The following is an 18,092-nucleotide window of genomic DNA, read 5'->3' on the forward strand; positions in this document are numbered from 1 at the left end:
TACATCCACACGCTCTTCTGACAGACAAATTCCCTACTCCTCCTTCTTTGCTGTGTAACATGAAAACAGCTTTCTTCTAAATTCGACAAACAGAAGTACAATGTTGAATGTGCTTTTCAAACTGTACTCACCTCTCACTCGTGAAAACCGTTCATCTTGTCCAACACGCTCATTTTGCCACTGGGGAAACCGGAGGGCAGGTGAAGCACTCCAGGCACTCAAGGGGGTCCCATGGGACAGAAGCAGGCTCTCCAGAGCTCCCGATGCCGGCTCACTGCCCGGTGTTCCTCCGAGTCCGCTCCTCGCGGGGGTGCTGTGGGGGGGGTACTGGTGGGGGAGGGCTCCTGTCTCTCTTGGCACCACCAGGCTGGGCTCTTGTGCTGCCATGGCCTCTACCAGGCCCCTCAGAGCTCTCAGAGTTTTCCCAAGGGAGAGAGGTGACTTGGTCCCAGGTCTGTGGTGCCGAGGCTGGAGTGAGACAGGAACCCTGAGTTCTAGGCCCAGCGCTACCAACAAGGAGAGCCGGCCCAGGCCAGTGACTGATGGCTTCCAGGCCCCGCTGGAGGGACCGAGGAGAGCCCCTCAGGTCCCACTGCCTGCCTCCTTGTCTCTGGTCTGCATCCTCTCTCAGGCTGCTCACTCCTCATCCTTGACCCGGGACGCCGGCTCCTGTCACGCTGCCCATCTGTCTCTGGCTCCTTGTACCTCCCCCCACGGTCACGCCTCACTCCAGTCTCTGGCAACACCCTGTCATTCTGACAGAGCTGCTTGACAAGCTACTGGCAAACCAGCAGCCTGTGGGCCCAACGCAGCCTGCGTATGTGTTTTGTTTGCCTAACACAATATTTCAAAAACAATTTGAGTTCGTTGCTCGCATTTGAAAACCGGTAGGAATCATCTAAAACACTGCGTTTCTGGGTTCTCCTGAAAAATCTAGAGATTGGCAGTACCGGGCCTGCATTACTTCCTGGCATGGCATCAGCTGACTGGGCTACGGAGCAGCGGCTCCACCTGGATGCGGAATGTGCGCGCCAGTCCCCACCGTCCCCTGCCGCCTCCCCAATCCTTCTGCTACACTCCTTTAGACGACCTGCCGGCCTTGCAAGGCATTTGAGTTTGCAACCCCATCTTGCCTCTGTGTCTCCCATCTGTCTCCTCAGATAAGACTCTCCCACTCCGAGGCTACCTCCAGTGATTAACCCATCCCCACCCAGCCTCCCAACCATCCCTTACTCAGTCCCACAAGTGTCCAGAGAGACAGTGCCCCAGGTGCTGCCCCAAACACCTCTCCGGACCCATGGCTCAGCCCTCAGGATCCCCCACTGTAAGCCCCACAACTCCCATGGTGGTTATTCAGGAAACACTAGGGTCAACCCAACATCTTTTATTGATTCTAAACAAGGACCCCTGCATTCTTATACTGAGGCAGGAGTTCTTGGATTTTGTACCGGGGTGCTATAATGGTTTCGACAATCCTCAATGGGGGGAGGTATTTCTGGGGTGCCATAAAAATGGGATGACGAGGTCTTGTCTTCTTGTCTAAGCTACACAAATCCAGCATCACAGCCTTGGGCTTGTAGATCCCTTTCTTCTTGGGCTGGACTGGGGTGAATGGTGGACACTGGCGAGGCTCCACCAGCAGCCGCATCAGGTCCTTCCGGAAGACATTCCAGCTGTTCTCCTCGAGGAACTTCTGGCACACATCTTCATCGCTGAAGGCAAGGCCCAGATGCTGAGGTTCCCACACGAGCTCCTGCCTGCCCCCTGCCCCCCCCCAGCCCTGCCTCCTTCCAGCCCCGAAACACACTGAGCCCTGTCCCACCTCCGCGCCTTTTCCCAGACTCTTCCCTCTGCCTCCTTTACCTTTCCACACCTTCATCACCTAGACCTGCACTATTCCATGTGGTGGCCACGAGCTACATGTGGCTACTGAGTACCTGAAGTGTGATGAATCTGAATTAGAGGTGTGCTCTGAGTATAAAATACACACCAGATTTCAAAGACTTAGAACAACAACAAAAAGAATGCAGAATATCTCAGTAATTTTTATGTTGATTACATGTTGAAATGATAACATTTTAGATATACTGCATTCAATAAAATATATTATTACAGTTAATTTCACCCGTTTCTTTTGATTTCTTATAACGTGGCTACTGAAAATTTTAAATTACGTATGTGATCATTAGCCATCAGGGAAATGTAAGCCAAAGCCACACAAGATACCACTTATGCCCACTAGGATGATGATAATTAAAAAGACAAATAATAATAAGTGTTAATGGGGATGTGGAGATATTGGAGCGAGGGTTCCAATGCATTGCTGCCAGGAATGTAAAATGATGCAGCCACTTTGAAAAAACAGTCCAGCAGTTCCTCAAAACGTTAAACAGTTAACTTATGACCCAGGAATTCCACTCCTAGGTATATACCCAAGAGAAATGAAAAATATGTCCACACAAAAACTTGAACAAGAATGTTCATAGCAGCATTATTCATAATAGCCAAAAAGTGGAAACAACCCAACTGTCCATCAGCTGATGAATGGGTAAATAAAAGAGTGGTATATCCATGCACTGGAATATTATTTGACAATAAAAATGAATGAAGTACTGATACATGCTAAGACATGAATGAACCTTGAAAACACTATGTTAAGAAGCCAGTCACATATACATGGTTCCATTGATCTGAAATGTCCAGACAAGGCCACTCTATAGAGATAGAAAGTCCATTGGTAGCTACCTTGGACTGGTCTTGGTGCCCTGGCTCTACTCTGCCCCCTTCCCTCATAGCACATGAGGGTGAGGAAAGTGGGGGAGGGTGGAATGAGCTCAGGACTCATTGGTTTATTTTCTTCTGAGACCTCAGCAAGGGAAGGGCAAACTCAACTTCCACTGACTCACCTATACTCTCACCTAAGGAGGCAACTCTGATAAATCACTAACACATTAGAGCATTCTTCTGGGTAGATTATATTAACCAGGACAAAATCAACTTTGATTCATAGAGATCAACTTGATATAAAATCTACAGGTCAGAGTGGGCTACAAGTTAGTCCTGGTGGTCTCAGCATTGCCAGCGTCAGCTCCTACCAGCTCACGAGAGCAACTTCATGCTCGATGACATCAGGTTGGTAGCTCAAAACCGGCCATGGTGGTAGTATGTGCACCACAGAAACCAGCAAACACTTCCAATCAGGTTACCTCCCATCTCCCAGAGAGCTGATTGTTGAACATTTCCCAGCACACCACTGGATAGTCTCCAACTAAAAAGTCCCGTTAACTCCCAATTTCTTACATAATAAATAACAATATCTAACTCTGCTTCACACTTACCATGACCAGGCACTTTACACTTGTTAACTCATTTGATCCTCAGGACCACCCCGTTTCACAAACATGGAAACTAAGGCTCAGGGGGGCTAAGGAACTCATCAAAACCTAGGAGGGGGCGAGCACATGCTTACAGATTCTTAAGGGATCTTTTTTTTTTTTTTGGATCCAGAGTCCAACTTAAGACAGACAAGATTCCACATAACCTCCTGATGCCGACGGTCACACTGATTTCTAGTCTAGTCTTTCACTAAATGGGGCAGCTCTTCCAAAGTCCTCAGCTTCATGCAGCAATTCCAGTTCCACTCTCTGCCTCGCTTGAACTGAAAGTGTCATCTGTCCTTGCGGGATGCAACACTTCAGCCCATGGTGCCCTCAGCCACAACCCCACCCCATGCCTGCCCGGCAATCCAGCACTAGATCACACTCTGGTGCTTTGGTTTGAGGCTGCTCTTCATTTGGGGCCTTGGAGATTTCCCTTCTTTCCTGTGAACTCAGCTGTTCGTATTCTACATGGGGGAGAGGCTTCAGATAATCTAGCCTGTAGCATCCACAGGACAGGTGTCTCACCAACTGACTGTGTGATCTGCAGGATGTCACGTCCCCTTTCCTGGGCCTCACAGTCCTCAATTAAAACATGGAGGATTTGAGCTAGATAATGCTTATATTTTCTGCCTGCTTTAGCAGTCTAGAAAACCATGAGTTCAACAATTAATGAATAAGCGAGAATTCTATCTGTCAGCATTGCAGACGATTGCAGCAAAGTGCTGACTGGGCAGCACAGATGCTGAGTGCCCAAACATCTGCCACCCTCAAGTCTACATAAACCTCTGAGTTTCAATTCAACCAACATTAACTGACACCCATCATGTACCAGATGTTATGTGAGAAGCTAAGGCTCCTTAAATCCTTTTTTGAGTAGCTATTTTCTAAATAGCTATTTTTTATGTTGGTAGTACACAGGAATCAGAGAATTGGGGCATTGCTGAACTGCAAGGAACCACCAGTGTTTCCCAACTTTTTTTTTTTTTCCACAAAACTGTCCCAATTTGGACCATAGCTACATATCATCTGTTCTTTTATTAATGATTTTTAAAAATTCTACTTAAGTATTTACTTTGGCTTTGTTCTAAGCAACAAGTTTGTCAAATCAGTTTAGTGAGCTAGTCATGTTTTTCTAGTTCACACTAGAATAAATACATAGCTGTTTACAATCCGCGTACCACCTAAAGTCATCTTGTAAGCCTTCTGTGAATACGATCCATACTTCGGGAAACACTGTTCTGGTCTAATTTTCTTGTTTTGTAGATTGGAGTCTTAAGCCTACAGGAGGGAAAATGACTTATCCAAGGTCATATGGATCCCATGTCAAATTCTTTCATATGCTTATTGGACACGGCTGAAGCAACTCTACAGATTTGCTTGCCTTCACACCTCCTCTTTCTCCACCACAGGAATCACTCGCTTCCCACACCTGCCCACAAAACGATGTCTGATCACAGCATCACCACAAGAAAAGAAAAAGGAGGGAGGATGCAAAATTGTACAATCGGTATGATCTCCATTATGAAGCTTTGTGTGCCTGAATGATAAATACCTATTTGGTACACAGCCATGCGGTAAAAAAAAATACTGAAAGGAAATACTAATTGCTAAAATACTAAAATGCTAATTGAGATTGTTGGAGGAATGCAAATGCATTTAAGAAGGTCTTCACCTTCTTAAATGTTCAGCATTTTCCAGTTTTCCCTAATAAGTGTGTCCCATTTATTCATTCACTCACCCAACGTTTATCATGCATCTACCATGTGCCAGGTACTGTACAGGTGCTAGAGATGAAAGGTGCCTAAAGCCCAATCCCTGCGTTCACGAAGCAATTAACCAAGTGGTGGGGAAAGAACTGTGCGAAAACTACGCAGCTCTAAACAGTTGTAATAAAACGTGGTGTGGCCACTGTGAGAGCTACGTAGGGAGGATTATGAGTGCACAGAAAGGGGTACTTAGCCCAGCCTGGGGTCAGTCATGAAAGGTTTTCTGGAGGATATGAATCTTAAAGAATGAGAAGAAATTTATCAGAAAATAAAGGGGAGAGGAGCAGGATTGAGGGGTGGCATTGCAGGCAGAGGGCCTGCACTGGCAAAGGCAAGTATGTGCAGGTCCAGAAGGCAATCTGCCTGTGTTGCTGGAGTGGGTTAGAGGTGGCAGGAGGTGCTGCAGGGGAGTTGAAGGGTCAGAAAATGAAGGGCCATTTACGTGGCATTGAATCTGCACTGTATCCTACAGGCAGTGAGATACCACTGAAAGGTTTTAAGCAGGAGTTTAACACGGCCAGATTTGGGTTTTAGCAAGAGCAAAGTATGCAGAAAGGATCTGGCAGGGAGAGACCGAGGCAGGGAACCAGCGGTAAGACGGCTACAGGAGTCTGGGCTGGGGATCCCAAAGTGGGGGTAAGGGTGTCAGCCAGGGAGGTGAAAGGGATCCACTGGGCTGTGTGAAGTAAACAGTAGGACTTCATTTATATTTCTCTTTGTCTTATTCTTTCTAAAGATCTATTTGTTGCATGTTTATAATATATATGATATATTCATATAGCAATATATGGACATAATAAATAAAAATAAGTTAAATAACATATATTATTTATATCATATATATATTCTAGGGGGTATACACTCAAACACTCTTTAGTAATAACGGTGCTAGATCAAAACAGTTTTGTGACCAGTAGTCCAGACAATAAATTCGTTTTTACCCAAAAATTAGGGTTTTTTTCACACTATAAAAGTATTCACTCTGGAAAATTTGGAAACTAGGGAAATATGAAAAGAAATCTTTTTTATCAAATCTTTCAAGATAATTTTTTTTTAATTATATAAGTAATATATCATCATTAACAAATTTGGAGAATAAAGGGAAAAAAACCCACTTGGGGCTTCCCTGGTGGCGCAGTGGTTGAGAGTCCGCCTGCTGATGCAGGGGACGCGGGTTCGTGCCCCGGTCTGGGAAGATCCCACATGCTGCGGAGCAGCTGGGCCCGTGAGCCATGGCCGCTGAGCCTGTGCGTCCGGAGCCTGTGCTCCTCAATGGGAGAGGCCACAACAGTGAGAGGCCCGCGTACCGCAAAAAAAAAAAAAAAAAAAAAACCCCACTTGGAATGTCATACCCTGACAACAACTTTAAAAAGTATATCTTTTTTTTCCCTCATTATAAAAGAAATGCATACTCACTACAAAACCAATTAAACATCAGAGGAATATATAACTATAACCAGAAAGTCCCTTTTAGTCCGAGCTTCCAGAGAGAATGACTATTACAAATTGGGCAATACCACAGATATTATCATTTTTGCTCATTTTCCTTCTAGATTTTTCTCATGTAAGTGTTTTACAAAGGCATAGTCATAGTATGTATAGATACAATTTTGTACCCTATCCTTTTCTTGTAGCATTTTATCACTCATTTACTTATGATTTTTAAATAAAAGTTACTTTCTGTCAAGGGAATGTACCACAGTTTTCTAAACTATCCCCCTGGTATAACACATGTGGGTAAAGGTGGTTGTTTTTCTATTATGAATATGGCAGCTACGAACATCTTAGTGTATGTAGCTTTCCCTATAATTAGTTACATACAGATAAATTCATAGGTAGACCACTGCTTCAAAGAGTAGGAACAGTTTTGTGTCCCCTGAAACATTATTATCTAAAATTATTATCAAAAGGATTGAGCCAATTTCGAGTGTACCAACAATTATCAGTTTCATTCCACCAGCGTCAGCTTTAGGTATCATCACTTTTTTCTTCCTTTTACCAAAATAAGAGGCAAAAAAATTGTTCATTTGATCTAGTGGGAGGTACGCACATTTCCAGCACTGACCTGGGGTACTTGATCTCGAACTTCGACAATTTTTCTATTGTCTTACTGTCAATCAGTTCGCAAAACTTCTCTTTCCTAACCCGTATCACCTCAGCTCCCAGGCTCACCAGGATCAAGGGCCGAGTGTCACGCTGGCTCTCCGGGAGGAGGATCTGGTGAAGGCCCTAGAAAAAAGAAGTCCCAGAAAGTTCGAGACCATCCACTTGTACAAGCAGATTTTCAGGGTAGGCAAAACAAGGCCCCGAACAGGAGGTGAATCCACCTGGGGTCATTCAGCAAGTGACGGGGAGAAGTCCAGAACTCTCTTTGCTAATGACATCAAAGTCCTGGGGCTCCTCACATTAGAACAGCCCTCAAGGCACTTTGTCAGTTGTCCTGCCCACGGGCAGCAGGCTCTGCAAGAGTCGCACTCGCACAGTCGCTTGCCGGGCGCCGGCATTTTACAAGCTTTCCCTGGTGTCCAGTCTCGACTCTTCTTTGTGCCAGGCCAGCCCGTTTTCTCTTCCTTAGGACTATGACAGACAGCTCATCTTCCTCTTCTACATCTTCCCTTTTACAGCTGTCACACCCTCCCACACCCTTTCCTCCAGGGCTTCCTTCATAAGCGTGTGTCGCCTTAGTTCCTTCCGTCCCTCACGGGCTCTGGGGCCACTGGTAGTCCCTGTGCGGCTCCCGTTGCCCCTTGGGCTCCCTGGTGTGGAAGGGAGATGGAGATCAACAGGCACAGCTTTACAGAGTGTAACCCCCTTTGTAAGGAGACACTCTGAGATGGGGCAAAGCCGGGACCAGAGTCTTTGCTGCTGAAACCCCAATCCAGGGCTCACTCAGCCTCTTGGCTGTTAAGACTCAGGCAAGGAGGGGAGGGGAGGTCACTGGTCCAGAGCCTACAATGCCCAGCTGTCTTGGGCTTAAGAAGACATCAGCCAGGGCTTCCCTGGTGGCGCAGTGGTTGAGAGTCCGCCTGCCGATGCAGGGGACACGGGTTCGTGCCCTGGTCTGGGAAGATCCCACATGCCGCAGAGCGGCTGGGCCCGTGAGCCATGGCTGCTGAGCCTGCGCGCCAAGAGCTCTGCTCTATGGAGGCCGTGTGGGATTGAGAATAATCCTGCTTCAGAAGAAAGATCCATATGTTTACTTGTCATGCGACTTTGGGCAAAGTTATACGTCCCTGGGCCACTGTTTGCTCACCTGTGAAACAGAGGTGAAAACACCTGCCCTGCATGTCTCTGAAGGATTCTCAGTTTGAAAGGAGATGTGAAGTAGGGTTTGGAACAGCTTCTCCTTCCCCGCCCTCACCCACACTACCACCATTTGGGTTCCAGACCTTGAAGAATGACCATCTACTCTGAGCCCTGGCCTTGTCTCTCCTTGGTAAGACTGGAATGGAGGTGTGTTATCTTTCTTATGAAGTTGTTGAAGGTCCAAACAAGATGGTGTGGTGTGTGAGGATGCTCTGGGAGACGTGAAGCTCCTCACACTTCAGTTGTGCTCAGTGCAATGGGCATAAAGGCCCTTCTGACCAGCGCCAGGCCTTGCACAGAAGCCAGATGGCTGCTCTTTAGTCAGCTCCTACTGTGTGGGAGAAACATGTGTGTAGACGTGATCCTCACAACCACCCGGCGATATAGGGATTATCAGCCTCAGATGTGGAAAATAAGGTTCAAAAAAGGAAATTTACTTGCAAAGGTCATGTATCTTATAATTACAATAACAATGATAATGATGATGATGATGATGATGATGATGACGGTGATGACAGCACCAGCTAATGTTTAATGAGCCTTCACTAAATCCCAGGCCCTCTTGTAGCTTTGGGGTGTGTTAGCTCATGGAAACCTCACTAGAACCCCATGAGGTGAGTCCTTTTATGATCATCATTTTACAGAGGATGCTGATGAGGTTAAGAAACTTATCCAACATCATACAGCACGGAAGCAATAAAGCTAGCATTTGAACTCGGATGGGCCTGCCTTTAGAGTCCATGCTTTTAACCACTACACTGCGAGGAAACTGAGGCACAAAGTTAACTAACCTGCCCAAGGTAACAAGACAGAAAGTGGTGGAGCCGGGATTTGAACCAGCAATCTGTCCAGGGCCTCACTGAGGGCAGTACCGTCAGCAGGCACTGTTATCCACCTCCACTCCACCCCACACGTTCCAGCCGGAGTCAGGTCTGCAAGTAGCTTCCCAAAGTGCCCAGGATAAAGCAGAACTCTTCATTGTGGCCACCGAGGCTTTGGCTATCTCACCCTTGTAAGGCTCCTGCCTCGTTTACTCTGTTCCAGCCATGCTGCCCTCCTTCCAGTCCCCTCAACATGCCAGGCTGCTTCCTGCCTCAGGCTCAACCTGCTGTTCCTCTGTCTGGAACACTCTTCCCCCCAGGCTGTCTATAGTTTATTCCTTTTGTCATTCAGGTCCCAGCTTAAATATCACTGCCTTAGAGCAGCCTTCCCTGACCACTCCGTTTAGGAAGACCACCCCCTTCCACTCAGCTTTCTGTTCCATTCCCAACAGCAATTTAAAACTTTCTGTGTGGGCTTCCCTGGTGGCGCAGTGGTTGAGAGTCCGCCTGCCGATGCAGGGGACATGGGTTCGTGCCCCGGTCCGGGAAAATCCCACATGCCGTGGAGCAGCTGGGCCCGTGAGCCATGGCCACTGAGCCTGCGCGTCCGGAGCCTGTGCTCCGCAACGGAAGAGGCCACAACAGTGAGAGGCCCGCGTACTGCAAAAAAAAAAAAAAAAACCTTTGTGTGTTTGCTGCTTTATCTGTTTACTGTCTGTCTCCAGCCTAGATCATTAGCCCCATAAGGGCAAGAATAATGTCAGTTTACTCACCCACACTGGCACCTTGGGCCATGCTTGGAGCATGATAGATCCTCAAGAAATATCTGCTGAGTGAAAGCTCCAACGGAATCATAGAACGCTAGAGTCAGCAGCTCACCCAGGTGAATGTCCTCATTTTCTGATGAGGGTTCAGATTCAGAGAGGTAAAGTGATTTGCCCAAGGCCACACAGCAAGCTAATTAGAAGCAAAAACTACAATATGTGAGGTGGCCCATCTGCCATCTCCCTGCTGCTCTGCCCAGTCTTGACCATGTCTGAGGCCTCAGCCCGCCTGTTCCCTGGAGAAGCTGGTTCCCCTACACCCCCTGGCTCAAAAGCTGGGTCTCTTTACTCCAGGCCCCAAGCTCTGCTGTTTCCAAGGCTGACTCAGCTCTACGCTCCTGCCTCCAAAGGAAAATGTGATCTCCTACCTCCTGGTGGGTGAATACAGTCACAGCTGTTACCATTCATTCTCCTACAAATGAAGCCAGGGCCTTGAAAGCAGGGAGAACAGAATTTTACCAAAGGCACTTTCTTCAACAGGATCTCGTTAATGAATATTTGGTGGTGGGAGTTTCTCTGCCCTGGGTCCTGTGTGGTGAATGAGGCAGTCAGGGCCTTGCTCCGAGCCTTCCAGGATTGCTTAGAGAATCAAGTCCCAAGTCCCTGTTGTTCCATCTTCCACAGCCTCCCCGCTCCTGTCACCCTCTACCAGAGTGAGCAACGCCTCGTCTGCCCTGTGGTTCCTCCATGCACCCAGGGTGCCAGGCATCCCGGCTCCTCCGCGGGCAGCCCACGAGGCTGCATGCACTGCAGGTGCCTGGCCTCAGGTGGCCTGTGTCCAGTCCTGAGCACCTCACTCTGAGACACTGAAACTGCAGGGAAACGGAAGTGAGAAGGCTGGAAACTATATCACATGAAGACTGAAGGAATGGAGGAATGTTTTCCCTGCATAAGAAAATAATTAACGGGGCACAGATGCTGAATGAAAAACAAAACAGCATTCTTTAAATACCTAAGAGGCCACCATGTGGCAAGGAAGCTGATTTCTGTTTGTTCTTGGGGGGATGGGTAAGCGGGGGTCGGAGCTCCTTAAAAATTGTAGGAGGCAGAGTTTTACTAAGCAAAAATAAGAGCTGCTGAAAAGCTCGGAAATATTCACGCGGTATTGACCGAGGGCTGTGCTAGGGCCTGGGGCTCCAGACAGTGCTGGGCTGACCTCCCTGCCTCGGGGGGCGCACAGGCCAGAGCAGGAGCACGGGGTGAAGACCCTGGAGATTCATGGCAACAACGATGACCATACATCAGAAGACAGTCACCCTACCTCCAGGAAGACTGAGGTGCATCGCTACCCACCAGGAGGCCTCGTGCCCTCCCCATACAGCTCACCCGCCCACCCAGCTCCAGCACCTATGGCCCAGCTCCCACAGTGGTCAACTCATGGCCAAGTTTGTTTCACCCATACATCCCCCCTCCACTATTGGATAATTACTTTTTTTTTTTAAGATTTTTTTTTTTAAGGGAACCATTTTTAAAGTCTTTACTGAATTTGTTACAATATTGCTTCTGTTTAATGTTTTGGTTTTTTGGCTGCGAGGCATGTGGGATCTTAGCTCCCCGGGGATCGAACCCGCAGCCCCTGCATTGGAAGGCGAAGTCTTAACCACTGGACAACCAGGGATGTCCCTGGATAATTACTTTTTATTTTTCTTTTTTTTTTTCGGTACGCGGGCCTCTCACTGTTGTGGCCTCTCCCGTTGCAGAGCACAGGCTCCGGACACGCAGGCTCAGCGGCCATGGCTCACGGGCCCAGCTGCTCCACGGCATGTGGGATCTTCCCGGACCGGGGCACGAACCTGTGTCCCCTGCATCGGCAGGCAGACTCTCAACCACTGCGCCACCAGGGAAGCCCCGCTAATTTCTTTTTATTGCCAAATAATATTTCATTGTATGGATTTATCAGTTTGTTTATATTCACCTTTCCATATAAATTTTAGCATTAGTTTTTCAATATCCACAAAATAACTTGCTGGGATTTTGATTGGGATTGCATTCAATCTATACATCAAGTTGGGATAAACTGACATGTTAACAATACTGAGTCTTCCAGTCCACGAACATAGACTATTTCTCCATTTATTTAAAGCTTCTTTGAATTTTTTCATTATAGTCATATAGTTTTCTGCATATAGATCCTGAACATATTTTGTTAGATTTATACCTAAGTATTTCAGTTTTTGTTACTATTGTAAATGACATTGTGTTTTTTATTTCAAATTACAATTGTTCATTGCCTTATACCCTGTGACCTTGCTATAATCATTTATTAGCTCCAGGAAATTTATTTGTTCTTTTTTGTTGTTGTTGTTTTGTTTTTTGATTCTTTAGAATTGTCTATATAGACAATCATGTCATCTGCAAACAAAGACAGCTATATTTTTTCCTTCCCAATCTGTATGTGTTTAACTTCCTTTTCTTAATGCACTAGCTAGGACTTCCAAAACAATGTTGAATAGTAGTGAGAAGGGACATCCTTGCCTTGTTCCTGGATTATTTTAAAGCAAGTCCTAGATGTCATATCATTTTATCTGTAAATATCTGGATATGTATCTCCTAAATATAAGGACTCTTATTTATTTATTTATTATTTATTTATTTATTTATGGCTGCCCTGCGTGGCATGTGGGATCTCAGTTCCCCAACCAGGGATAGAACCCATGTCCCCTGCAATGGAAGTGCGGAGTCTTAACCACTGGACCACCAGGGAAGTCCCGTAAGGACTCTTTAAAAAACATAACCACATTACCATTATCATATCTTTAAAAAATCAAACAATATTCCTTAATATCACCGAATTTAGAACAGGATGATTTTAAACATTTACTCTCATTACTTAGCACCCCCAGCCCTTCGTGTTACACACTCTATTGTGAACAAGCCTCTCTCTGCACACTTACCAAGACTTCTCCTTGCTCCACAGTGTGAATCTTCACGTAGGCCCCCACTGCAGCCTCCTTGGGGAGAGCACCATACTTCGTATCAATCATGGGACACTCGATGAAATGAGGACACCTGGATCTGAAATTTGACACCTTGTTAAAGAGAACTCATTTGTAACACAGCCAGTTCATGAAGCCCTGGATAAGCAGCCCCCATTCAATTGAGATCGCCCCTCCCTTCTCCCAGGTGGTGAGAAAACTGTCAGGATTTGGAGAGGTTTAACAGGGAGAAGACATGCACGTGAGCCAGGCCTGATGGGTGAGAAGTCCAGGCTGGCTGACTTAATGCTCAGCACAAGGAGGGGATTTCTAAGTCAGAGCTGTCTAAAAATGGAAAGACTAGTTTGAGAAAGAGTAAGCTCTGTCCCCCTGGGGACACAGCGGAGGTTGGGGCTCTTCTTGAGAGGCAGGCAGAGAAGAGATGGCTTCATTTGTTTGTTCACAAAAACGGGTTTCCCTGAGTGATCTGTAGACTCGGTACTTTGTTCACGTTGGAGTGAGTTTTACACAGGCAATCCTGTTGTGCTTTCTTTGGTCTCAGGCTAGGTAGAAGGAAGAGACAAAGTATGCTATCTGGATTAGAGGCAGGGAAAAGATTATTCATTAGCTGAGAGCATAGCTGAACTCACCCAACATATACACAAGGTAGGCTTCCATTCTTGCCTCCCAGGACATGCCCAGCATATGTCTATTTTTTAATGTGGGGACAGCCTGTCCTCTTTTTCCTCACTATTTACAGCAGAGAAACTAAGTCTGTTCCATCTCTACCTTCAGAAGAACTAGGATTGGGATTTCAAACACTGGATCCTTTGGAAAGAGTATCCATCAGAGGTAAAAACAACAAAGCAACCACAGGGTGCTCATTATGGAGGTAAGCAGGCTGGAAATGTTAACAGGCAAAGGATTCCCTGGGGCACCAAGGAGACTGTGACACTGATGCCATTATTAGTATGATATTTTTACTTCATATGTAATGAAGGGGCGGGCACTGAGCTGCCTCTAGGCCAGTGCCCACTGAATGTCCCTTCCTCTCCAGGAAAGGCAAAAAGCACAGCCTTCACTGTGCATCCACCTTGTTTCTGTCATGACGATCATACCAGATAGCAAGACTGAGCACTAACAAGCTGCTCAGGTTTGAATCCTGACTCTGCCACTTTCTATCTGTGTGACCTTGAATAAGTAACTTAATCTCTCCCTGTACCTTGGTTTTCTCACCTGAAAGATGTGAGTGATAATAGCAGTACTTACCTTGTAGGGTTGTTGGGAGAATTAAATTAGATAATCCAGTACCAGGCACAGAGTCATTTCCATAAGTGTTAGCTATAATTATCATTATCTCATTTAACTGCTGGTTTACAACAAACTGAGACTTAGATGCTGTTAGCTACAGACCAGGAAACTGAGGCTTAAAGAGGTCAAGTCCCTTGCACAGGGACACAGAGCTAAAGTAAGTGGCCAAGCCAGGATTTGAACCCAGATTGGACTGACTCCAAAGCACTTATCTACTGCCTCCCTTAAATGAGCAGACTTTTCTTAAGAAGCTCAGAGTCAAGGAGATATGGGTATGTATGTGTATGTATAGCTGATTCACTTTGTTATACAGCAGAAACCAACACACCACTGTAAAGCAATTATACTCCAATAAAGATGTTTAAAAAAAAAAAGAAGCTCAGGGTCAAAAAGGCCCAGTGATATACAAACAGAATGTCATCACCAAAAACTGTGTCCTGCCCCTTCTTCTTCAGATGGGTTCCCTGAGAAAGGAAGCAGCCACCACCTAAAGGGGCCCTGTGAGCTGGAGGCAGGGAAGGCAGTCCCCATATCAAACCTAGGACCTCTGGAGGCTGCCTTCTGCACACATCCCAACCTTTGGGGTCAAGCTGTGATTGCTACCTCCGCCCCCTCCCCAGCATCCCTGACATTCTGCCCTGTAAGTTATATCCCCCTTTTCAACCAGAATCTGGACCCTTCTATCTGTCAAGGGCAAAGCTTACTTGATCTTTGGGCCCAAGGTCTTTGGGAGAGTATTTGCTGAGGTTTTAATCTTCCTATTGAAGCTGGATCCCTGTTGCTCCTGGGCTTTCCGGAGATGCAGAAGTTTCAGAGAACTAAAATCCTGTACAGGATATGACTTGATCTGGAATTCCTTAAATCTCTCCACAGGAGACAGATCTGTTAGAGAAAGCACAGGAAAACCCATTAATGGGTCTTTGCATACATGAGGGCTGTGCTGGAGGTGTCTGGAGGTATATCATAATCTCCTGTGTGGCTAGTCTGATGTACGGGGGAATTAAGAAAAACGGGAAAGAAAAACACTGTGGCTTCCACTATTGTCCCTCTGTGCCAGGTCCTGAGCGAGAGCCTTTACATCCATTACATCTAGACAAATGCCATTAGCCTTATTTAAGAGAGAAAATGAGAAGCAGAGTTTAACACCCAGGAAAGGGCTGAAGCTTGTATTTGAACTCAGGTGTTTCTGATTCAAAGCTCATGTCTTTCCATTAACAGATCACATTTATCTGGGCTTTCAAACCGGGACTGGGGGCAGGAGGAGCAATAAAAAATAAATGGGTGACCAGCCATAGAACCTTGGACAAGCCTCAATCTCTTGGAATCCTCCTAGGACTATTGTAAGCATTACAGATAAAGTATGTGCTATGCCTAACACAGTGCCTGGAACATAATAGGTCCTCTGTGAGCATTAATAAAAAGATCTCCAACATGGGGCTTCCCTGGTGGCGCAGTGGTTAAGAATCCGCCTGCCAATGCAGGGGACACGGGTTCAAACCCTGGTCCGGGAAGATCCCACATGCCGCGGAGCAACTAAGCCCGTGAGCCACAACTACTGAGCCTGTGCTCTAGAGCCCGTGAGCCACAACTACTGAAGCCCATGTGCCACAACTACTGAAGCCCATGCACCTAGAGCCTGTGCTCCGCAACAAGAGAAGCCACCGCAATGAGTAGCCCCCGCTCACTGCAACTAGAGAAAGCCTGCGCACAGCAATGAAGACCCAACGCAACCCCCCCCAAAAATAAATAAAATAATATTTTTTAAAAAATAAAAAGATCTCCAAGAGAATACCACTCAGAAACACTATGCTGAGTGAAAGGAACCAGATACAAAAGAGTACATACTATAGGACTCCATTTACATGAAACCCTAGGAAAGACAAATGTAACCTATAGTGATGGAAAGCAGATCGGTGGTTGCCCAGGGCCAGGGGTGAAGGATAGGGATTGACTGGGAAGGGGCACAAGGGAACTTCTGGAGGTGACGGAAATGTTCTGTAACTCGATTGTGGTGGTTACAACAGATGTAAATTTGTTAAAATTCATTGAACTACACACTTTAAATGTGTGTCTTTTATTGTATGAAAATGAAACCTTAATGATATTGATTTAAAAAACATCTTCTGGGAGTTCCCTGGTGGTCTAGTGGTTAGGATCCTGGGCTCTCACTGCCGTGGCCTGGGTACAACCCCTGGTCAGGGAATGGAGATCCCACAAGATGTGCAGCACAACCAAAAAAAAAAAAAAAAACCTCTCCAGTGTTAGTATTAAAATTAATGTTAATAGAAATAAACTCGAACCACAAAAGGAGTAGGCCTAGAAAAACAAAGCATATATAAAAAAGCCCTAAGTACAACCTATTCAGAAGGCATTTTAGCAATACTTATCAATATTTTAAATGTGCATAGCCAGTACACACTGGACCAAATACTTGATCCAGTAATTCTAAGAATTTATCCAATATGTTTTTGTGCACAAGTATGCAAAGATAAACACACCAGGAAATTCATCACAGTAAGGTAATAGCGAAAAATTGGAAATAACCCAAAATATCTGTAAAAGGTAATTGGTGTAATTGTGGTATATCCATAAAAGAGAATAAAACTCAGCTATTAAGAACCATAGATCTAGACTTCTGCTTCCAGCCAGAGTAACAGGGACTACTCTCCCACCTGAAACTAATAAAATACTGGGCTAAATACATGAAAAACGTGGCTTTCATGACACTGGGCATCACGCCATGAAGAACCATTATCCCTGCAAGATAGAAAACAAATGGGCTGAGCCCTACTATTGCCCCAGCCGACCACCTGGAGACCTTCTGGGCAATGGTGCAGGAAAGGGAAACCCAGGAGGAGCCCAGCAATCTCTCTGAATTAATGAGACAGAAGTCAGTCCAGGGAAGACAAGGCAGCTGGAGTTCACAGAGCAGAGTCCCAGAGAGGAGAGAGTTGCACAAAGAGAGAACTCTGAAGATCTTCCGAGGGTCCCCTTTGGTCTCAGCTGAGTACTGAGCAATACATGAATGATGTTAGGAAACCACCAGTGGTTAGGCAGCCACTAAGATGGCCCTCAGTGATTCCCACCTCCTGATGGCCACACATTTGTGTACTATCCTCCCGTTAAGTGTGGGCTGGATTTGATTCTAATAAATAGAATATAGCAGAAGTGATGGGATATCACTTTTGAGGCTAGGTTTAAAAGGCTTCTGCCTTGGGTATACTCTGTGTTGCTCTCTCTCACTCCTGGGGAAGCAAGCTGCAGTGTCATAAAACAGCCCTGTAGAGACCCCCACAAGGTGAGGGACCAAGGTTTGCAAATAGCCACGTAAGTGAACTTGGAAGTGGGTCCCTCTCAAGTGAGCCTTCAGATGAGACCACAACCCTGGCAGACAGCTGCAACCTCACGACAGAACTTGAGCCAGAGGCAGCTGGCTAAGCCATACTCAGATTTCTGGCCCACAGAAACTGAGAGATAATAAATATTGTTTCAAGTCACTAAGTTTTGGGATAATTTGTTATGCAGTAATAGATAAAAAATGCTACCCAAGGCTGGGGAAAGAACCACCCAAAATGTTTAGAGGGATAAATAATCAGAGTTCACACAGGACCAGAAATAGTTCCTGTTCTCAACAGCTAGAATAGAAAGGCTCACAAGTCATGGGCACCTGTGGAATATTCAGAATGGCTTTGTCTCATGAATGGGGCAAAACTAGCTCTAGATTAAACACTGCTCTGATCTTACCTACCAAAGCCTAACTGCTAGTCTT

The 18,092-nt window shown here is 46.1% G+C and overlaps 1 protein-coding gene across 7 annotated transcripts in view; it reads right to left on the bottom strand.

The window, feature by feature from the left end:
* CNBD2 (cyclic nucleotide binding domain containing 2) overlaps positions 1-18,092 on the bottom strand; it is a 70,131-nt gene that overhangs the window by 9,077 nt on the left and 42,962 nt on the right. For 3 of the 7 annotated variants that reach the window (XM_049699072.1, XM_033433634.2, XM_004272798.3), the window contains 4 exons: positions 15,028-15,205; positions 12,992-13,112; positions 7,212-7,375; positions 1,370-1,712 (listed from right to left, as the gene is read on the bottom strand). In XM_049699072.1, the coding sequence (XP_049555029.1) occupies positions 1,394-1,712; positions 7,212-7,375; positions 12,992-13,112; positions 15,028-15,205 (782 nt within the window). In that variant the 3' untranslated portion in view covers positions 1,370-1,393. Of the gene's footprint in view, positions 1-1,369; positions 1,713-7,211; positions 7,376-12,991; positions 13,113-15,027; positions 15,206-18,092 lie in introns of those variants that run through there. The other 4 variants (XM_033433636.2, XM_049699073.1, XM_033433638.2 and 1 more) reach the window with 3 other exon arrangements.

The sequence above is a fragment of the Orcinus orca genome, chromosome 16 (assembly GCF_937001465.1).
Source record: "Orcinus orca chromosome 16, mOrcOrc1.1, whole genome shotgun sequence".
NCBI classification, from domain to species: Eukaryota; Metazoa; Chordata; class Mammalia; order Artiodactyla; family Delphinidae; genus Orcinus; species Orcinus orca.